This window comes from Salvelinus fontinalis, chromosome 2 (genome assembly GCF_029448725.1).
Source record: "Salvelinus fontinalis isolate EN_2023a chromosome 2, ASM2944872v1, whole genome shotgun sequence".
In the NCBI taxonomy this organism is placed as follows: Eukaryota; Metazoa; Chordata; class Actinopteri; order Salmoniformes; family Salmonidae; genus Salvelinus; species Salvelinus fontinalis.
In genome coordinates, this window is record NC_074666.1 from 39,225,038 (window position 1) to 39,248,421 (window position 23,384).

Genomic DNA, 23,384 nt, shown 5'->3' on the forward strand with positions numbered 1-23,384 from the left:
AATAATAGTAGAGAATTATTTTAGCTTTTATTTCTTTCATCACATTCCTAGTGGGTCAGAAGTTTACATACACTCAATTAGTATTTGATAGCATTGCCTTTTAAATTGTTTTACTTGGGTCAAACGTTTCGGGTAGCCTTCCACAAGCTTCCCACAACAAGTTGGGTGGGCCTCCCGGGTGGCGCAGTGGTCTAGGGCACTGCATCGCAGTGCTAACTGCGCCACCAGAGTCTCTGGGTTCGCGCCCAGGCTCTGTCGCAGCCGGCCGCGACCGGGAGGTCCGTGGGGCGACGCACAATTGGCATAGCGTCGTCCGGGGTAGGGAGGGTTTGGCCGGTAGGGATATCCTTGTCTCATCGCGCTCCAGCGACTCCTGTGGCGGGACGGGCGCAGTGCGCGCCAGCCAAGGGGGCCAGGTACACAGTGTTTCCTCCGACACATTGGTGCGGCTGGCTTCCGGGTTGGAGGCACGCTGTGTTAAGAAGCAGTACGGCTGGTTGGGTTGTGCTTCGGAGGACGCATGGCTTTCGACCTTCGTCTCTCCCGAGCCCGTACGGGAGTTGTAACGATGAGACAAGGTAGTAATTACTAGCGATTGGATACCACGAAAATTGGGGAGAAAATGGGATAAAAAATAAAAACAAGTTGGGTGAATTTTGGCCCATTCCTCCTGACAGAGCTGGTGTAACTGAGTCAGGTTTGTAGGCCTCCTTGCTTGCACATGCTTTTTCAGTTCTGCACACAAATGTTCTATAAGATTGAGGTCAGGGCTTTGTGATGGCCACTCCAATACCTTGACTTTGTTGTCCTTAAGCCATGTTGCCACAATTTTGGAAGTATGCTTGGGGTCATTGTCCATTTGCAAGACCCATTTGCGACCAAGCTTTAACTTTCTGACTGATGTCTCGAGATGTTGCTTCAATATATCCACATCATTTACCTTCCTCATGATGCCATCTATTGAGATGTTGCTTCAATATATCCACCATTTTCCTCCCTCATGATGCCATCTGTTTTGTGAAGTGCACCAGTCCCTCCTGCAGCAAAGCACCCCCACAGCATGATGCTGCCACCCCCGTGCTTCACGGTTGGGATGGTGTTCTTCGGCTTGCAAGCCTCCCCCTTTTTCCTCCAAACATAACGATGGTCATTATGGCCAAACAGTTCTATTTTTGTTTCATCAGACCAGAGGACATTTCTCCAAAAAGTACGATCTTTATCTCCATGTGCAGTTGCAAACCGTAGTCTGGCTTTTTTATGGCGGTTTTGAAGCAGTGGCTTCTTCCTTGCTGAGCGGCCTTTCAGGTTAGGTCGATATAGGACTCGTTTTACTGTGGATATAGATACTTTTGTACCTGTTTCCTCCAGCATCTTCACAAGGTCCTTTGCTGTTGTTCTGGGATTGATTTTCACTTTTCGCACAACAGTATGTTCATCTCTAGGAGACAGAACGAGTCTCCTTCCTGAGCGGTATGACGGCTGCATGGTTCCATGGTGTTTATACTTGCGTACTATTGTTTGTACAGATGAACGTGGTACCTTCAGGGATTTGGACATTTTTCCCAAGGATGAACCAGACATGTGGAGGTCTACAATTTTTTTTTCCTGAGGTCTTGGCTGATGTCTTTTGATTTTCCCATGATATCAAGCAAAGAGGCACTGAGATTGAAGGTAGGCCTTGAAATACATCCACAGGTACACCTCCAATAGGCTAATTGACATAATTTGAGTCAATCAGAAGCTTCTAAAGCCATGACATTTTCTGGAGTTTTACAAGCTGTTTAAGGGCACAGTCAACTTAGTGTATGTCAACTTCTGACCCACTGGAATTGTGATACAGTGAAATAATCTGTCTGTAAACAATTGTTGGAAGAATTACTTGTGTCATGCACAAAGAAGATGTCCTAACCTACTTGCCAAAACTATAGTTTGTTAACAAGAAATTTGTGGAGTGGTTGAAAAATGAGTTTGACTCCAACCTAAGTGTATTTAAACTTCCGACTTCAACTGTACCTACACAATTTATGCTTGTGTGCAAATTATGACAACATTTCAAACAGAAGGTCTTGATCCAGCTGAAACTTTGCAATAAACTGTGTGGCTATGGGGGCATATACAATAGTGTGTAGGTATTTCTGTTCTTTCAACTAAGGTCAGCCCTGAAAAGCACAAATTAAATAATAGCTTTTATGTGTATGTTTTGTAATGAAATATTGCTATTTGATATGGCAAAACACTCCAAGGTTCTCTCTTGTTTCAAAAAGTAAATTGTTTTTTATTGGCTAGACAAGAATGTATTGTGGCTGTAGTAGCCTTTCTCACAATCAGTAGTTGTGTTGTACATAGTTTTACAGAACAGTGTCTTTATCATTTCCTTCAGTATAAAGCTCTTTTTTTATGGTATGTCTTTTGTAGAAATATAATAAAATTATATAAACAGAGAAAAAACAGCTGTTGTGATGAGGTTAAAAAGTTATTTCGAGCTGTAACACATTTTGTCTAGAACATGCAATTTTGTTTGTTTGGTTGTTATGGTATGTAGTTCCTCTCATATCGTCCAGACATTGACATTGATTGACAAATACCTGGGATGACATTTGATTTTTCAGGACTTGAGTGCTGACGAGCTGTCTGAGTGTGTCCAAGACTTCTACCAGAATTTGTCCGACCGCCTCATGACTCATTTTAAAGGTAGGTTCAAACAACATTAAGAATGATGACTCAACCAGCCAAAAAGGGATACTTGCACTGTACAAAATGCATCACAAAAATGTAAATACAATGCATTCAATAGATTCACAAAAATTGACTAAACGGAGTCCCAATGTGTTTCAACTAACTGTGTTCTAGTGCACAATAAAGTGTTCTGTTGGTCTTTTCGGCTTACAAAATGCCTTTTGGTTTTATTTGCAAGTAGAAATATCTACTGATTTAACCTTTATTTAACTAGGCAAGTCAGTTAAGAACAAAGTCTTATTTACAATGACGGCCTACCCTGGCCAAAACCTAACCCAGATGACGCTGGGCCAATTGTGCGCCGCCCTATGGGACTCCCAAGCACAGCCTGTTGTGATACAGCCTGGAATCGAACCAAGGTCTGTAGTGACGCTTCTAGCACTAAGATGCAGTGCCTTGGAACCGCTGAAACTACTACTGTAACTAGAAAAGTACATTTCCTAAAGTGTGGACTTGCAAGCTTGTCTTGAAGTGTCAATTGATTGATAGGATACAATAGCCTGAACATGTTAAAGTTGGTTTGGTGTCTGGCTTGAATGGTTCAAGCGTTACTATTATTGTGGTGGGTTATTTAAGCAATAAGGCCCAAGGGGGTGTGGTATATGGCCAATATACCACGGCTATGGACTGTTCTTAGGCACGAGTGCCTGGATACAGCCATTAGTCGTGGTATATTGGCCATATACCACACCCCCGAGGTGTCTGATTGCTATTATTAACTGGTTACTAGAGCAGTAAAAACAGTAAGTAAAAACAAATGTTTTGTCATACCCATGGTATACGGTCTCGTATACCACGGCTGTCAGCCAACCAGCATTCTGGGCTGGAACCACCCAGTTTATAATTATTTTATTAGGATCCCTATTAGCTACTGCTAAAGCACTCTTCCTGTGGTCCAGGTAATTTTATGCAAATATTAGCTCATTTCAATTGTTATAGTTTATACTTTTTTTATGTTAGTAATTTGTAGCTGAAATGGTTAAAGAGCAGTAGCATGTGAAATGTCTACCACTGTGTTCTTATGATTGGCATTGAATTCATGAAGTTGTATGGTAATTTTTGCCCCCCCCCCCCCCCCCAAAATCTAGTTTTTATTAAGGTTTGAGAGAATTTGAAGTGAGGATAGCCTGAATGTTTTAAAGTTGGTATTGTTGCTTAAATGGCCAAAGGACCATTTTAAAGGACTATTTTGGATAGCTACCACTGTATTCCTATGGCTGTCATTCAAACCCATGTTAATATATGCACATTTTAAAATGTTTTCCATAAGTATACAAACTGTATGCAAGTACACTAATTTGAGTCAGTCTGCACATTTCAAAGTTGGTTTGGAATTCCTATCCAGTGCAGAGCTGGTGTCCGGCTGATGCGCTGACTATGGTCCTGAATCCACCTGTTATGCCTGTACTGTAGATCGCTCCTTTGAGTGGGAGATCTGATATTTTGATTATTTCATAAGGTTGGATGGTCGGACTGAACACTTCATTCAATATCTGTATTTTTTGACAGTAGGCCTATAATTTAACATTTTATCACTGCACTTGTCTGCTGCTTTAGAATCTCTTTCTCGCTCTCTCTTTTGCTCTCTCTCGGTATGTGTAGGTAATAGACATGTTGTGTATTTCAATATATTTGTTTACTGTCGGACTCTGACAGTCAGCCTGTTTTGTCACCGGTGTTGTTGTGTAGTTTGGCTCTATCTACTTGGCAATAATAACGGGCTTGTTTGTCAAGGGACATTTGTGTTTTTTGGTTACATCCCGTGTTGTGTGTGTGCACAAATGTTCACTTAAATGTGTCTGGTAGTGGAGGTTATACCCACTTTTTCAGTGGTCGTTACGTATACTCACTTCTTAATCCCCACTGATGCGTATCCAAAGTAGTGGAGTGGAGTTTTACGGGGTATAAATTATGTAGTACAATCGAGAAATCATACACAAAGTTGCCTACACAAATATAATATGGATTTGAAAAGTGTGAGTGTGAAACCATAGCATAGGCCAGGGCTCTTCAACCCTGTTCCTGGAGAGCTACCCCCCTGTAGATTTTCACTCCAACCCCAGTTGTAACAAACCTAATTCAGTTTATGACCAGAAAATTATTAGAATCAGGTGTGCTAAATTAGGGTTGGAGTGCAAACCTACAGGACGGTAGCTCTCCAGGAACAGGGTTGAAGAGCCCTGGCATAGGCCTATTTTATTCAGCACCACGGACAGGTAATGCAACTTGGCAAGTCAGATAAAATATTTCAGCACCGGACAGCTCTGGTCTCTGCTTTGACTCCTGATATTTGCATTCACAACGAGAACTGTGCATTTATTCCCATGTCTCATGAGTTCTACAGTTTAGCCTCTATTTTGCTTCTCGATAGAAGAGCTTCAAGGGACAGGCTATAAGGTTTAGGTCAAGGCTCTGACTCAATCCTGTAGCGATCACCAGTTCCTCTACGGACTATAGACCTAAGCCTTCAGAAATCACGTGGCAAAGAATACAGCCTAGAAAAGTTATACAATAATAGTAATATTAGGGTAGAATTGCAGTGAATTCGGAAAGTATTCAGACCCCTTGACTCTTTCCACGTTTGTTACGTTACAGGCTTATTCTAAAATTGATTAAATTGTTAAATCTTCAAACAATGCCCCATAATGACGAAGCAAAAACAGGTTTAGACATTTTTGCAAATGTATAAAAATAAAAACGGAAATATCACATTTACATAAGTATTCAGACCCTTTACCTAGTACTTTGTTGAAGTACCTTTTGGCAGCGATTACAGCCTCGAGTCGTCTTGGGTATGATGCTGCAAGCTTGACACACCTGTATTTGGGGAGTTTCTCCCATTCTTCTGTGCAGATCCTCTCAAGCTCTGTCAGGTTGGATGGAGAGCGTCGTTGCACAGCTATTTTCAGGTCTCTCCAGAGATGTTCAATCAGTTCCAAGTCAGGGCTCTGGCTGGGCCACTCAAGGACATTTAGAGACTTGTCCCGAAGCCACTCCTGCGTTGTCTTGACTGTGTGCTTAGGGTCGTTGTCCTGTTGGAAAGTGAACCTTCGCCCCAGTCTGAGGTCCTGAGCTCTCTGGAGCAGCTTTTCATCAAGGATCTCTCTGTACTTTGCTCTGTTCATCTTTCCCTCGATCCAGACTAGTTTCCCAGTCCGTTCCGCATAAAAACCTCCCCACAGCATGATGCTGGCACCGTAGGGATGGTGCCAGGTTTACCACCGGGTTCTTTGTCACCTCCCTGACCAAGGCCTTTTTCCCCCAATTGCTCAGTTTGGCCAGGCGGCCAGCTGTAGGAAGAGTCTTGGTGGTTCCAAACTTCTTCCATTTAATGATGAAGGCCACTGTGTTCTTGGGGACCTTTTTAATGCAGTAGAAATGTTTTGGTACCCTTCCCCAGATCTGTGCCTCGACACAATCCTGTCTTGGAGTTCTACTGACAATTCCTTTGACCTCATGGATTGGTTTTTGCTCTGACATGCACTGTCGACTGTGGGACCTTATATAGACAGGTGTGTGCCTTTCCAAATCATGTCCAATCAATTGAATTTACCACAGGTGGACTCCAAGTTGTAGAAACATCTCAAGGATGATCAATGGAAACAGGATGCACCTGAGCTGAATTGAGTCTCATAGCAAAGGGTCTGAATACTTAAGTAAGGTACTTCTGTATTTTTTGTCATGGGGAATTGTAACTTTTTAAAATCCATTTTAGAATAAGGCTGTAAGGTAATAAAATGTGGAAAAAGAGAAGGGGTCTGAATATTTTCCAAATGCACCGTATGTGGAAACCATGGTGTATGGAATTGAATGTAGCCTAACCCATTTTTGTAACACATAAATCTCCTCTAGCAAAATGCAGAATACAGAGATTAATCAGCAGCGACTAGTATCCAAGCCTTCAGCTACTGTGAAGTGTAGGAACTCCTCATTCCGTTCTTATATAACGCACCACCACAGAAATCTGTTCCATTTCTTACCTCCATCCTTATCTGGTCCCTTTGCTTAACATATCAGCAATAAGGGATAGGCCTATTATTTAATTCTGGATATGATGGTTGATGTGTTTCACATTGCCATGCTTTTAGGTCATTGAGTAGCCTACATCTGCTTCTCATATAATTTTTCACACAGGGCACTTTTCATTTGCCAGGCAGACTGTTTGGGAAATTTGGCAAAATTTGAATATGCCTACTTCTCCATACACCATGACTACACCACTGATGTCTGGGTATTTTTGCTAGAAAATGTTGGCCCAGTCACTTTTACTCAGGCCCAGCCACACAGCAATTTCTGCCTATGCCTCTGACACTAATACAAGTGATGTCTAAGCACTTCCCCATGAGGCCAATGAGGACAAAAGGAATGACTGATAAGCCTGTTGACTTTAGCCTTTGATATGAGAGAAAGGATTTAAAGTCCTATCTCTTGGTCCTCATTGACTGATATGGGAAACGTTTTTGTGAGATGTCAGGCCTTTAGACCAAATAGATACTTTGATCTTTGATGTGTAGAATGTTTGCATGACTCATCTGTTCCTCACTGTGTGCTACATAGGCATAAAGCTAATGTACTTTACCATAGTATCAACTGTACAATGTTTATATGTAAGCTAGATGTAATGAAGACCAAAGTAAAGCCTCATGGGGTGTCTCTTCCCTCCAGGCTCTTCAGAGCGTGTGGAGCGAGTGATGGATGAGGTGGAGAAGTACATTATGACACGCCTGTATAAGAGTGTCTTCTGCCCCGAGACCACAGATGATGAGGAGAAAGACCTGGCCACTCAGAACCGGATACGGTAAGGACTACCATATCCTGTCTGAGGACAGGCAGTTTAATCTGTGCTTGTGTGTTGGGATATTTGCCACTGTGGACAGAGAGATGCATGTTATTATGTGACTATATCACTGTGGGTGGTAATGCCCCTTTTGCGTGTCTGTCTCTGTGGGTGTTGGTGGCACGGTGGGTGTCTCTCTCACCCACGGCACTGTGTTGTACAGGGCGTTACACTGGGTGGACATTCAGATGCTTTGTGTGCCAGTGGATGAGGAGATCCCAGAGGTTTCAGACAACGTGGTTAAAGCCATAACAGGTGAGTTATTGATGGTGTCACACTGGACCCCATTAGGACTCAACCAAAACATGGGTAGTGTGGTTTGAGGATACTGCAGGGTGTTGCCTTTAGTTTGCTATAAGTCGGTTGTAAAAACATTTATAAACTTTGTTAAGGAAATCTTGTTAGTGTGGACGGATTGTGAATTGTGTGTGTCGCGTCACAGATGTCATCGAGATGGACTCCAAGCGGGTACCCCGGGACAAGCTAGCGTGCATCACGCGCTGCAGCAAGCACATCTTCAGCGCCATCAAGATCACAAAGAGCGAGCCAGCCTCGGCCGACGACTTCCTGCCCACCCTGATCTACATCGTGCTGAAGGCCAACCCGCCACGCCTGCAGTCCAACATCCAGTACATCACCCGCTTCTGCAACCCCAGCAGGCTCATGACTGGAGAGGACGGATACTACTTCACTAACCTGGTACCTGTCTTTGTGCCACCTCACACCACTCCCTCATGCCCACACCAAGTTGATGAGAACCAAGCACACACACTTTTTGTTCATAGCTCACCTCATGTGTCCTTTCTCTGTTTAGTGCTGTGCAGTTGCCTTCATCGAGAAACTGGACGCCCAGTCTCTCAACTTGGACCCCGAGGACTTTGAGCGGTACATGTCGGGCCAGGCCTCTCCTCGCAGGCCTGAGGCAGACAGCGGCTGGCCCCAGGTGGACCCTCCTACTGGTTCTGCCACCTCCAGTCCCGCCCTATCCCAGGTCTACCAGAACCTGGACCTCCTGTCTGGCCTGGGGAGCCGACAAGACAGGGTTCTGGAGGGGGTGCAGAGCCTGCAGAGAGACCTGATCACCTGGCAAGAGACTGTGGAGCGAGAGGTGCAGGAGATCCTGGAGAAGTACCCACTGGAGATCCGCCTGCCCACTCCCTCCGCCATTGACTCAGACAACGTGGAAAACGACCGGCTGCCGCCACCACTGACGCCCCAGGTGTTTGCTGGGTAATGTCTCTGCAGAATCGGAGGCAACAAAGGGCTTCTTGAACAAATGACTGCGCCTCTCTAATGTCTTGAGACGTCATTGGCTCTTCACTTTGGTGAGGTTCAGGAAGTGGTAGCCACCTCCTGTCTCCACTGCTACGCTTTTAAACATTCTCACATACTGTAAGCCAAGTAGGCTTTGGGTCCATTTTGGCCCCTAGACCCTTTCCTGATAGTAAGATCTGTGAATGCTATCTCAGCCTGGTTAAATTAAGCATTAATAGATCAAAAGGGTGGACTAAGTTTGAGGAAAAGAGTTGAGGGACTGAAATAGAGCCAAGCAAAAACAATGCTCCTGCATACACATACTCCTTTTAGACCAGACCTCTTCAAATCAGATGGCCTCACACTATGTATGGCGGAGTTGGTATTCGGCCCTAGTCTGTAATCCTCTACACCCCCGCTGCACAGACCCAGATGGCACATCTTGATACTGTAAGATTACTTCTCCAGCTTGTAGTGCCGAGGAAAGGGTTATGTATTTTTAGATAGCTGCTGCTGAATTTGGGAAACGCTGACTTCTGCATCTTGCAGTATGCACTCTGCAGAATTGTATAATCTGCTTGCATGTGCTTTGCTCCTAGCCTTCTTGAGTCTCCAGCAAGGGACCAGGGTGTAGGCTAATTGTGCGCAATGGGGGGAAAAGGGATGCGTTTCATCCAAAACCAAAGGTCTTAAACTGGTTCTTATGTGATTATGCCCCAATGAGTGGTCTCAGCTAATATTTGTATTGGTAATATAGAGCGCTTAATCATCAGAAAAGTATGAACTAGGTAGGTAAGGTACTTTAACTTCTCTTGTTAATTTTATATCTCAACTATGTGTCAGTATAAGAGCTCTTAATGTATGTATTGAAGGACCTTTTTCTTGATGATGTGATCTGACCAGGAAAACTCCTGTTACTCTCATGTAGGATGCCCATGAGGCATAGTAATGCAGAAGCATGCTTCTTGTTATACCATGGAATCGCAAGGCAATACTTTTTTTTGTTGATAGTTGAACCATGGCGCTGATGCTGTAAACTACAATGTGTACTACAATAGGGAAATTATCCTGAATGTTCCTAAATTAACAATCTATTAAAAGGGAATTTCTTCTCCCAGGTACATAATATGTATTAGTTGGGGATAACAATATTATTGGGGAAGTTAGCTTTTTAACACGTTAATGTTTGATAAACAATTACGACCTATGGTATTATGAGAGGCCGAGCACATAACACTCCTCAATTAATTTGTAACTTGAACAAATACTTTTTAATTGTTTCCTTGGTGCACTGCTGCTGGGCGATTCCAAGTCAGCGGAAGCAGAAAATATTGTTCTCAGGTTGTTCTGGCAATTCTCACATAGTAACTTCATTGACAGGAAGGATGTTTAGCAAGCTTTTTACATTTGTATCACAAACCATTTTTTTATCATGGTGAAAGTGGCCATTTTAGGCCCTCTTTATACCTACGCTGTACATGCCTCCTGTAAGACCCTATGATCTGTGAACAGTACATGATACAGACAACATCTTGATGCCATTATACTCGTTATAGTGTGATCCATTATATGGAGTATGTCTAGATTCTGAAATACAAATGTTCACATTCATTTATTCAACATTACAAATACTATTATAACTATCTCAAAACTACCCTTTGATTGTGTTCATTTGGAGACATATTGTTTGGAACAATATACACTACAAGTACATCACATTTCCAGAGTGGGCTCTCTGCTAATTCTGAAGTAATAATACATTTTGAGCACCACCAACATAGTGAATGAGGAAAAATGGATTTAAAGGGAACTCTACCTGTTGGTGATTTAATAAATGTGCAAGCCTAAAGGAGGGATGAGATTGGTTAATGACCTATAATGTCAATTTCTATGTAAAATGTATAATTTCTTTAACAGTAGCAGAGAGTCACTCTGGAAATGTGATGTTTGAAGAGTATATTGTTACAAACAATATGTTTAAAAATAAGAAATCAAAAGTGGAGTTGAGATATTCATTAATATTTTTTCATGTTTAATAAATTGATGTGAAAGTGTATTTCAGAATCTAGATATACTCCATATAATGGATCACACTATAAAGAGTATAATGGCATCAAGATGTCTGTATCATGTACTGTTCACAGATCATAGGGTCTTACAGGAGGCATGTATAGGTCTAAAAAGGGCCTAAACTGGCCACTTTCATGATTTTCTCAAAAATGTTTTGCGATACAAATGTAAAAAGCATGTCAAACATCCTTCCTCCCAATGAAGTTCCTATGTGAGAATTGCCAGAATGATCTTCCGCTGGGCTAGAATCGACCTGCTATATTTCTAATTTGTTTTGTGATTTTGATGGTGCAGAATTATCTGGCTGTAAAAAAAATAAAAGAAACAAGGCAATGGTACTACTTAAGCTAAACATGAGAACGTATCAATAAGCTTGCTAAAATATGTGGCCCTTTAATTTCATTATAATCACATTCAAACGGTTGTAAAATATTTAAGAGGATGCCAGTCTAGTGAAACAAAGGATTATTAGAGGACTTTCAGTTAATACGCTTCTTTTCCATTTTGCACCAGATCTGGGAGCACCATCCTAAGTTTATTCTTCAGATAGTGGTACAATCTGTGAAACCTGAAGTTAACCAAGACGCAGGTTACTGTGTTATGTACAAAATGCCAGTGAACTGCTGATACATGGAGGTGGCATGTTGTATATCATAATGTAATCGTGAAATATGGATGATACCTGGGGAATGTTCAGTAGGGCGAAACACTCAGAACAATGCAGAAGGGACACTTCTTAACGGTTCAATCTGATTACCGCATGGTGTTTGCTCTATTACATGAGTTTTCTATCAGCAATCCATTGAACGTTTTAATCACCTGAATAAGCCCCTGGTTGTAAAGTGTTAACATCACTCACTCCGCTGTTACACATAGACATAACAGGTACTCTACTTTAACACTGTAATCAACTGTGACTGACTGCTAAGGGGTCTCTTAAGAGATTTCTAAACAAGTATGTGTATATTTATGTCAACTTTTAAACTGAATGGCACATCACTTTTTATTATGGACATGTAACTTATAAGAAAAGCCTTGTTTTACAGTGTCTATTGCCAGTGTATTAATTGCCATTCAATGAATAAACCCCTGGATTTCAAATCCATCAGCTGTGTTAATTTTTTCTCCCTCACACCATTTCCACCCATAATGGTGATGTTTGTTCAAATTTAATTTACTGGAACTGTTGCTCGTTAACAGTGAATGCACTCAAATCAAGCCTAAATCACGTAGAGTAGTCTGCATTGCCTGCTGCAAATGACTTGCTACTGACATCTTGTGGTGAAAATGTTGACCAGAGTTGTGCTAAAGCAGATCGGATGGGGCACTGCACAGCAGTCAGGGTTACTTTGGAACCATATCCCAATTCTGAGAATCCTCTCCAGAAAATGCGTACGGTTGGATTAAGCTACATTTTGACATTCAGCCTCTGAATTTGTGCTGGAAATTCATTGACACCAAATGTCTAAGAAAAGCTGTACTGTAACAGTAGAAAAGCTCACTGGACATTAGCATTATCAAATTGTGTGTCTTAGGTAGAACTTTTAAGATGTGTTTTTTGTTTCTAGCAATGACTATTTAATAGTGGCTGCTCTGGAGCCCTATATATATGAAAGTGAGGAGAGAGGACATGATTAATACATATTGTAGTCGTATGTGCCTCTTTCTCCAAGTCTCTTGTCCTCATCTGCATTGATCTAATAGAATAGGACAGGTCACATGTGTATGTAGATTGCCTGCAGGTGTCCACAATATTGCTTTCACCTATCACATGTTTTCAGATCACAACAGGTGGAGGAAAGGAGAAAATGGATAAAAATTCAGATGTACTTTTGTTATATGTGTCTATGGATGCCTATATTCATCAAGGTTCACAGTGGTTAGCTAGGCAGCCAGGCTTGATACCAGCGGATCCTGCTGAAAATGGGATGTGTCTCGATGGGGCTAGCCTGAATGAAAGACTTACATTTACTCAGGTTCACTGGGGACATAACAAATTGCTCATTAATTTGTCCCCACATCCAGAGAAGGCAACTTCACTGAAGGGAACTCTCTCCGGGCGTTCTATATTTAGTATGTGGGTCAATTTCTCACTCGGGTCCAAATGATGCTTCAGAATAAGGTATTTTCAGTGGAAAGTCCACATTTCAGTACAGTTTTAAGCATGGCATAGTTGATAATTAACTTTGATTATGCACTTGCAATGGTGAGAATAAGAGGTTTTCAATTTCACATTTTGTGTTACTGTTTGTCTCCCCAATTTCTTATGGAGATAGTTTTTATAACATATGTAATTACATCACTGGAAATTACCATAGTCACAGAATTTTATTTTTTTGAACCTCAAATTGTTTTTCAAAATCAGTGGTGTGTTCGGGAATATACGATAAGAAAATGGGTGTGTTGCCTTACCTTCTCAGCTATATGGGCCATTGCCCATTGGATAATTTACAAACGTCCCACCTTCCACCGCTTTTACATTGGTTTAAGCAATATCCGAAGAGCTCGCGATAAACAGGGGAATGGTCTCCAATGGTGATATGTAGCTGCAGCAGATGATATAGCCTGCATCATGGAAGAAATATGAATAGTCACGGATTGCAAAAACGATGTCTAGTCTTGCGTTCAAATGTATCATTGAATGAAGCCTGCATTTACTGTATGAATTCGATATTTACAGCTGAGGAAATTTAGCTGCTAGCTAGGTCAAGTAAGCTCGATACTAATTAGTTTATTAGTCAGTGGATGTTAGGAATCAGGCTAGCTGACGCTAACTAGCAAGCTAGTTAACCAATTCCACCCATCCAAAATAATAGTGGAACTTCGGCGTGTATCTTCAGCGCGGTTATCAATGCCTTTTTGAAGAAAGAAGAAATAGCTAAGCCAGTTAGCTATCTAGCAAGCATATGAGAAGGTAAGATAGCTAGCATAGTCAGCTAGCTAACGTTAGCTAACTCGCTAGCTATGAATTATAATTTGCCATCAGCCCTCATAACATAATGCACAACTTCATTTGCTCTTTTTTTGAATGTTTACTAGTTAGCTAGCTTTGTTGTTCAACCCCATGTCAAACTACGATTATTTTAATGGTGTGTGTGTATAGATGGATATAATCAACAAAGTTTTGGAAACCAGTATTAATTAGCAAAGTCACCACCTGCTTAACGTTAGCCAACCAGTCACAAGAGCCAAACTCTTTTTTTTTCAGCGTGAAGTTATTGAACACCAATATTCGTTTGAAAGACCGTAATCATGAACTCATTCATTCATGCGCTTGAAATTACCTGACCTTTATCTGCATTAGTTTGACACAACTGGGGTGTGTTCATTACAGAAAGTCTACCGTTTAAGAACCAAACGAAACGGGGAGGGACCTACCTGAATGTTTGGCATAAACGGTTTCTGCAAAAAGTTTCGCAACAGAATCGGCGTAACGATTACACTCCAAACAGTTGGGAAACATCGAAAACTAATATTTCTATTGGACAGATTACTTTATTTCCCGCCCTGTTTGCTGGGTTCGTTTTCGTTACAAAAGAGAATGTTTTGCAACCCTGCGACTTATCCATTACGTTGATTCTGTTGCAAACCAATTCTTAAACATAAACAAACAGAACGAAACAGGGATGGAGCCAACCGGAATTTGTCAAATAGAAATTCGTTTTTGTTGCGAAGTGCAACTGTTTGGACTAATGATTACACCCCTGTTTTCTTTCTCACCATGACAATAGGTATTGATTGAGATTTCACCAAATTTCCTCCACTTGAAGAAAACTGAACTAGCTGAGATGGATGAACAAAGTGTTGAGGTGTGGTCCATTTTTCACATAAGTATACAGTACCAGTCAAACGTTTGAACACCTACTCATTCAAGGGTTTTTTCTTTATTTGTACTATTTTCTACATTGTAGAATAATAGTGAAGACATCAACACTGAAATAACACATGGAATCATATAGTAACCAAATAAGTGTCAAACAAATCAGAATAGAGTTTAGATTCTTTGCCTTGATGACAGCTTTGTGCCCTCGTAGCATTCACTCAACCAGCTTCATGGGGGATGCTTTTCCAACAGTCTTGAAGGAGTTGGCTGCTTTCCTTCGCTCTCGGTCCAACTCATCCCAATTGGGTTGAGGTCGGGTGATTGTGGAGGCCAGCTCATCTGATGCAGCACTCCATCACTCTCCTTCTTGGTCAAATATCCCTTACACAGCCTTGAGGTGTGTTGGTTCATTGTCCTGTTGAAAAGCAAATGATACTCCTACTAAGCGCAAACCAGATGGGATGGAGTATCACTGCAGAGTCCTGTGGTTGCCATGCTGGTTAAGTGTGCCTTGAATTCTAAATAAATCACTGAATGTGTCACCAGCAAAACACCCCACATCATCACACCTCCATGTTTCACTGTGGGAACCACACATGTGGAGATAATCCGTTCACCTATTCTGCATCAGACACAGCGGTTGGAACCAAAAATCTAAAATTTGGACTCATCAGACCAATGGACAGATTTCCACAGGTCTGATGTCCATTGCTTGTGTTTCTTGGCCCAAGCAAGTCTCTTCTTTGTATTGGTGTCCTTTAGTAGTGATTATTTTGCAGCAATTCTATCATGAAGGCCTGATTCACGCAGTCTCTGATTGTTGAGATGTGTCTGTTACTTGAACTCTGTGAAGCATTTATTTGGGCTGGTAACTCTAATGAACTTGTCCTCTGCAGCAGAGGTAACTCTGGGTCTTCCTTTCCTGTGGCGATCCTCATGAGAGCCAGTTTCATCATAGAGCTTGATGGTTTTTGCAACTGCACTTTGACTGACCTTCATGTCTTATAGTAATGATGGACTGTTGTTTCTCTTTGCTTATTTGAGTTGTTCTTGCCATAATATGGACTTGGTCTTTTACCAAATAGGACTATATTAGCTGGATGAGAGAATGCCAAGAGAGTTCAAAGCTGTCATCAAGGCAAAGGGTGGCTACTTTGAAGAATCTCTAATCTCAAATATATTTGGATATGTTAAACTTTTTTTGGTTACTACATGATTCCATATGTGTTATTTCATAGTTTTGATGTCTTCACTATTATTCTACAATGTAAAAAATAAAAACCCTGGAATGAGTAGGTGTGTCAACTTTTGACTGGTATTGTATGTGAATAAGGTATGTTTTTTATTTTTAATACTTTTGCAAACATTTCAAAAAACCTGTTTTCACTTTGTCATTATGTATGTCACTGGTTACCCCACTGTAGCTTTAGATAACGACCCATCTCTGACTTGCTTGTGTGAACAACTAGACACACTGCTCTAACTAGAAAATCTCCTCAGCTGACAGGCGGATGGATGGAAGCACTCCCGAGCTCATGATGTATCACTAGACTAGAGCTTTTCCTCTCAGCCATCGTTGGCCTTATGCCAATTGCATTAGATTGTGATATAGCTCACCCCACCAGACAGTCATTTACATTGGTTTGTGCCTCAACTGTACCAAATAAGAATTGATTCCTGCTTGCTTGTCCATGACTAAGCCCCCCCCCCTGTGCTCATTGTGCTGGTAGTTTTTATCACTGATTGATATTTTCTGTATACTTAGGTCAATTTACAAAATATATACCCTATATCACATTTCAAGTTAGGCCTGTATTAATTGAATGTATCGTACACCACATTTCAAGAGCCTACTGATTCCTGTCAATTTATAATAGTTCCAGTCTTGCTTTGATCATTTAAAAGCCTTCTATCTCTGCACGTAGAGTATTGCGGAGGTGTTTCGTTGTTTCATCTGTATGGAGAAGCTGCGGGACGCTCGGCTCTGCCCCCACTGCTCCAAACTCTGCTGTTTCAGCTGCATACGGGTGAGTCTCATGACATGTCGCCACGGGCAATGAGGCCAGCACGTTAGCGTAACTGCACAGCTGGGTTGTGAGGGAGAAATCTACAACAATGCACGTTAAAAAGTCTCTGTTCGGACTATCATGCTTACAACTCACAGCATTGGTGAATTAAGCAGAAGCTTTATGAAACTACTATTCTTGTTTACCAGAGAAATCCAAAATTCCACTTTAAATTTTCCAAATGATTAAAGTATAGAACATTCTCATTAGTGTTTACATTGAACTGTCAGGCTAGAAATATAGTAAATGAATGCGGTCATGGGTGTTAGGAATCTTGTAGAAATCTATACAACCTCATCTGCAATGCTGTAATGTAACCTCTCCCATTAACAGCGCTGGTTGACTGAGCAGAGAGCCCAATGCCCACACTGTCGGTAAGCCCTCCTACTACTGTAGTAGTATTCAAAGTAGGGGTTGTGACCCCGGATAAATTCTAGTGCCAGTATCAATTCATGCTGATAAAAGAAACACGTTTTTAAAGAAGTCTTGCTTGAAAAATTCTTGAAGGTATACTAAACTTGAAGATCTGTATGTAACTTCCTTTGGCTATATTGTTTGATTAGATGTTTTTGGAAAGACCTAGGCCACTTGTCAAACTCATTCCCAGGAAGGCAGAATGTTTGCATGTTTTCGCTCCTCCCTTGTACTTGATTAATGAAGTAACGTCACTAATTAGTAAAGAACTCCCCTCACCTGGTTGTCTAGGTCTTAATTGAAAGGCAAAACCAAACACATGCAGACACTAGGCCCTCCATGGAATGAGTTTGACATCCCTGACCTAGGCTGTAGCCACCATTTAGCAGGCATTATGTCAAGCCTGATCGTGTGTGTCTGTCTGTCCAGGGCACCACTGCAGCTGCGGGAGCTGGTGAACTGCCGTTGGGTTGAGGAAGTTACTCAGCAGCTGGACACCCTGCAGCTCTGCAACCTCTCCAAACACGAGGAGAACGACAAGGACAAGTGAGCCCCAGCATCCCTCTCCATCGCTCCCCTGTGACCTGCCGCCTCATTCATCATCACTACCACTGCTTTTTTTTATCCTTCTGTCTCTCTCTGCCCTGTCTACCTCTTTCTGAAGACTTCTAAAACAACCTGAGCCCCCATTAAACAAAATGTAGCTCGTACCTGCAGTATGAGGCAAAAGCAACCTAAAATTGTGTTCTTTCATCTAGGAAATTTGAAAGGCCCAGCACATTCTAATGTGGGCTGAGTTTATAAATGGCTGGTTGTTTGGGAGTTGTTTTGGTGACAGTAGCTTGTTTTCCACCCAATTGCCATTAGATTTTCATGCGAATATGGAAATATCTGCTTAAAGAAAATATGCTCATTTTCCCACCCTTGTTGGGGATAAAAATCAGTGCATGATGACAGTGCACATATATAAAATTTACTTTTTCACTTACGTTTTCGTGATTTGAATAAAACCTAAAGATCAATGTTTCCATCACATTTTCAACTGTCAGACGGCAGTCAAGCATCGATCATCATGTTACCAGAATAAGACCCTCGATATTTAATGGATAGGAGCGTCAAACTCATCACCGCTCACTTTCACCACCCTGTGAAGTTCATAACTTATTTAATCTGTAGCCTAATAAACTGCATGGTTTCCCGAGTTGTAGTGGGAGGACCACACACCATATCACGTGACTCCCAAGTTTACTTTGATATGATGGTTATATCAATATTTCTACATAAAGTAGTTTCCACCTCCATTTCTCACATTATGTCTGCATTTATAACAGTTTACAGACACTTCCTGTTTCCATCACAATTTTTTTTTTATACGGTTTGATGTTACTTGCAAAAAAAACTGTGGATTGAAACATGGTTAATTATAGAAAATGTGTTAAAGAGATTACAGAGGGTCTGGATGTGTCAGCCTTATCAGTTGTGTGGTTTGTCCACAGGTGTGAGAACCACCATGAGAAGCTCAGTGTGTTCTGCTGGACCTGTAAGAAGTGCATTTGCCACCAGTGTGCTCTGTGGGGAGGCATGGTAAGTGACCCACAGAGGAGTATTTTCAATCAAGCCCACATCAGTTTGGTATAAGATAAAAAGTGCTCTGTCAGACCGTCCCTCCATTTTATGATCACCACATCTACCCCTTTCCCAAGCATGGCGGCCACACCTTCAAGCCTCTGGCTGAGATCTATGAGCAGCACGTGACCAAGGTGAACGAGGAGGTGGCCAAGCTCCGCCGACGCCTCATGGAACTTATCAGCCTGGTGCAGGAAGTGGTGAGGGAAACTATCTGTATATTATGACTTATCATGGAATTATTATTATTTATTTTTTTGCTTGGTTAGAAGCGCACATGAGAAAGAAGGATCACTAATACACAGTGCTGAATTTAACCGCTAGATGGCACAAGGACACTGTAGCTAATTATCCTCCACACACTATCCATTTATGATGACAGATGAAGTTACCGTTGTACCAATCTCTGCCTTCATTCGACATGGTTTTCTGGTTCTCTCAGGAGAGGAATGTGGAAGCAGTGCGAGGGGCCAAGGACGAGCGAGTGCGAGAGATCCGTAATGCAGTGGAGATGATGATCGCCCGTCTGGACAACCAGCTCAAGAACAAACTCCTCACCCTCATGGGTACGCTCATTTGGTGACACCATTCCGGGTTCACTCTAGTCACTGTAATGCCACTGAAATGTCACTGAAATATTATTTTTACATGAAAATGTCCTCTCACAACAGGTCAGAAGACCTCCCTCACCCAGGAGACTGAGCTACTGGAGTCTCTCCTACAAGAGGTGGAACATCAGGTGTGTGAACTTGTACCATACCACTATACAGCGTACCATTTAATACATTTAACACCAGTAAACCAAAAGGCAATAATAACAGCATAGGTGGCACTACAAGTGGATTGGACATGGTGTACCTGCTTGAGGGTGTGTCGTCCTGTGGTTTGTGGAGGCAGGTGTTTAAGAGGAGAGTGTGAAGTGTTTCCAGTGGCAGTCTGGCACGCCACACTGCACAGCACTCAGGGTAGCCGGAAGCTGGGGGAGAAAAGGCACTGAGCCACCAATGGTCTAGAAGCTTTCTCTCGTTTCATATCCTCTTACTCTGCATCTGCACCAAGGTTATTATAGTTTTGTGTTTTTAGATTCATTTTTATTTATATTAGTTTTGAATTAGGTTTAGTTTGTTCGTTTTCAGACCTGATTTGTTCGTTTTTATTTGGTTTAAGTTGTATGAAAATATAACATTTTAGTGTTAATGACAGAAAGCATGAGTGAGAGGCTAGGAGCCATTTGTGTTGTATAGTTTTCTTGGGATGTCACTTCTTACCACTGGGGGGGGGGGGGGGTGCAGTAATACATAAGGTAATGGGTCAGGTCATAGGTTAGGCTAGCCCTTCTCATGACTCCAATGTTACATTGGAGTCATTCCACGTCCCTTTTGATTAGCTGAGGTGTTTTGGTCAAGTGTGGAACGCTCTGTCTAGAAACGGTTGATACTTGATTGCAAGATGGTTTTGAAACCTTGAACACTCAACTTAAAGTAACTGTCCAGTGTTTCCAGATTTCTATGAAATATGATCTATAATTACTTACAATATGAGTGAAATAGTTTTCCTTCCCAAAAATTGTAATGAAGTATGTTAAAAAGTAGACTTACTTTGTAGGAATGGTGTGGGTGTACCCCAATAACAGAATGGTGTGGGTGTATACCGGTCATTAAAAATATTCATGCTAGTCATTAAAAAGATTTATGCGAGTAGAGTACTGATTGGCCAGCTCATCCTCCTCAGGAGTATGACATCATAATCTATGAGGAAATGGCAAACATTTTTGAAACAGTCTGTTTTGAAGTGGGTTTTTTTCTTCTCAAAATTATGCTTTGGCAACATAAGACTATAGGATGAGTCAACAACATCATTTGGGTATGCGTTAACAGAATATAGACTTTTAAATTTCAAAGGACAGTTACTTTAATTATCCAAATTTAACATAAAAAATACAAGTATTTTACCACTTTAATTTTTTGGAAGTAACACCTCTTCGAGCAGACTCCCGAGATTCCAATAGCTCAAGAAGTGAAATGCAAAACACCTCAGAGGGTATGATATGAAAGTAGAACTTGGACGTTGTGATTATTAGGGGTTAGACAGAGCGTTGTACACGTTGGCCCCACTGTGGTCAATTGTTCATATGGGAACCCTATGGCTGTATGGCAGCAGGTAGCCTAGCGTTTAAGAGCTTTGGGCCAGTAACCAAAAGGTAGCTGGTTCAAATCCTCGACCTGACTAGGTGAAAAATCTGTGTCCTTGAGCAAGACACTTAACCCTAATTTGCTCCTATAATTCGCTCTAAGAGCATCTTCTAAATTACTTGTTCTCGAGAGCAATGCTTAAGTTTAAATTATAAAGTAAATCTCAGAGACTTGGATTTAAAAGGAATAGTGCTGAGACTGGTGCAGAAAATATGATGGAAGAAAGCCCGTGTTTACACCAATCCAATGTTTCTACAATGAACAAAAACAAACATAACATGTAAGGTGTTGGTCCCATGTTTCATGAGCTGAAATAAAAGATCCCAGAAATGTTCTATACGCACAAAAGCTTATTTCTCTCACATTTTGTGCAGAAGTTTGTTTACATCCCTGTTAGTGAGCATTTCTCCTTTGCCATGGATTTCCATCCACCTGACAAGTGTGGCATATCAAGAAGTTGATTAAACAGCATGATAATTACACAGGCGCACGTTGTCCTGGGGACAATAATACGCCACTCTAAAATGTGCAGTTTTGTCACACAAGACAATGCCACAGCTATCAAGTTTTAATGAGTGTGTGCAATTGACATGCTGACTGCAGGAATGTCCACTAGAGATGTTGCCTGATAATTGAATGTTAATTTCTCTACCATAAGCTACTTACAACGTAATTTTAGAGAATTTGGCAGTACTTCCAACCGGCCTCCCAACCACAGACTAAGTGTATGGCGTTGTGTGGGTGAGCGGTTAGCTGATGTCAACGTTGTAAACAGAGTGCCCCTTGGTGGTGGTAGGGTTATGGTATGGGCAGGCATATGCTACGAACAACGAACACAATTACATTTTATTGATGTCAATTTGAATGCACAGAGATACCGTGACAAGATCCTGAGGCCCATTGTTGTGCCTCTCATCCGCCGCCTCACCTCATGTTTCAGCATGATAATGCACGTCCCCATGTCGCAAGGCTCTGTACACAATTCTTGGAAGCTGAAAATGTCCCAGTTCTTCCATGGCCTGCATACTCACCAGACATGTCACACATTGAGCATGTTTGCGATGCTCTGGATCGACAGCGTGTTCCAGTTCCCGCAAATATCCAGCAACTTTGCACAGCCATTGAAGAGTAGTGGGACAACATTCCACAGGCCACAATCAACAGCCTGATCAACTCTATGTGAAGGAGATGTGTTGCACTGCATGTGGCAAATGGTGGTCACACCAGATACTGACTGGTTTTCTAATCCACGGCCCTACCTTTTTTTAAGGTATCGGTGCCCAACAGATGCGTATCTGTATTCCCAGTCATGTGAAATCCATATATCGGGGCCTATTTAATTTATTTAAATTGACGGATTTCCTTATAAAATGTTACTCAGTAAAGTTTGAAGTTTATTTTTGTTCAGTATAATTTTAGTACATGTAAGAATAATTATGTTAGCTTTTCCTGTTGGATAGTGACGCAAAAGCTAGTCATTTTTGAAACCTCGCCATCTCCTGGCCGCATTTACCAGCCACCTTCAGTAGCATAAAATGCCCCAAAAGCTTAAACTCCATTACATTTTTCAGACTATTGAGATTTACTTTTAGTTTCCTGAGAGAACTCATGTGAAACTTCAAGAAACCAGGTTGTTCGCCCTGATTTGAAACTCATGTGAGAAACTAAGCTTTTATGTTAGATGAGTCATTGATTGACAAGAGCTTGATAATCCTGCTCTTTTCAGTCCAGAGATTGCTATATTTCAAAACTGAATTCAATGAAGGCCTAAATTCAATGAAGGTCGCAAGCCCCCTGAGAGAATGGGTGTCCTGGTTTCAACTGTCAGTCACGCATCCAAATTCAGCCATGTGAATCTTTCAGGATGTTTCTCAGGTTCGTAATGCGTTATTCTTACATAGTCAATTGAAGAAAAAGATCAAGCTGTTTTCCATCCTTCAGCCAGATGTTTTCTTATACATTCAACCTTGGGATTTCCATGGCCTGTGGAAATCTACCTTGATATGTCATGCCGCCAGTGAAATGAGATGACTTTAAGCGTTAAGGGTGGGGGGGTGGGTCAGGTGTTGCTCTGCGGAGCTCTAGAATTGTGTGTTCTGTCTTTCAGCTGCGCTCCTGCAGTAAGAGCGAGTTGATCTCCAAGAGCCCAGAGATCCTGCTCATGTTCCAGCAGGTTCACCGCAAGCCCATGCAGTCGTTTGTTACCACCCCAGTCCCCCCAGACTTCACCAGGTAACATACTAAATACTACTGCACTAAACCCATTCTACCTGCACTCCCTAGGTGATGATGCGACTAGAGAACTTGAGAATACAAAAATGCCCTACACCCTCTTTTTAGACTTTGTTGTAGCTGTGTTTTCAAAT

The 23,384-nt window shown here is 41.7% G+C and overlaps 2 protein-coding genes across 7 annotated transcripts in view; both read left to right on the top strand.

The window, feature by feature from the left end:
• Window positions 1-12,002, top strand: part of rabgef1 (RAB guanine nucleotide exchange factor (GEF) 1) — a 40,523-nt gene extending 28,521 nt beyond the window's left edge. For all 4 annotated transcript variants that reach the window (XM_055874330.1, XM_055874349.1, XM_055874322.1 and 1 more), the window contains 5 exons: window positions 2,610-2,691; window positions 7,402-7,534; window positions 7,737-7,828; window positions 8,016-8,272; window positions 8,388-12,002. In XM_055874330.1, the coding sequence (XP_055730305.1) occupies window positions 2,610-2,691; window positions 7,402-7,534; window positions 7,737-7,828; window positions 8,016-8,272; window positions 8,388-8,807 (984 nt within the window). In that variant the 3' untranslated portion in view covers window positions 8,808-12,002. The remainder of the gene's footprint in view (window positions 1-2,609; window positions 2,692-7,401; window positions 7,535-7,736; window positions 7,829-8,015; window positions 8,273-8,387) is intronic.
• A 1,368-nt stretch (window positions 12,003-13,370) lies between these two features.
• Window positions 13,371-23,384, top strand: part of LOC129818459 (E3 ubiquitin-protein ligase TRIM37-like) — a 47,573-nt gene continuing 37,559 nt past the window's right edge. The window contains exons 1-10 of one of the 3 annotated variants that reach the window (XM_055874383.1): window positions 13,371-13,811; window positions 14,629-14,706; window positions 16,646-16,747; window positions 17,120-17,160; window positions 17,630-17,746; window positions 18,697-18,784; window positions 18,904-19,026; window positions 19,269-19,392; window positions 19,498-19,565; window positions 23,126-23,250. In XM_055874383.1, coding sequence (XP_055730358.1) covers window positions 14,686-14,706; window positions 16,646-16,747; window positions 17,120-17,160; window positions 17,630-17,746; window positions 18,697-18,784; window positions 18,904-19,026; window positions 19,269-19,392; window positions 19,498-19,565; window positions 23,126-23,250 — 809 coding nt within the window. In that variant the 5' untranslated portion in view covers window positions 13,371-13,811; window positions 14,629-14,685. The remainder of the gene's footprint in view (window positions 13,812-14,628; window positions 14,707-16,645; window positions 16,748-17,119; window positions 17,161-17,629; window positions 17,747-18,696; window positions 18,785-18,903; window positions 19,027-19,268; window positions 19,393-19,497; window positions 19,566-23,125; window positions 23,251-23,384) is intronic. The other 2 variants (XM_055874364.1, XM_055874373.1) reach the window with 2 other exon arrangements.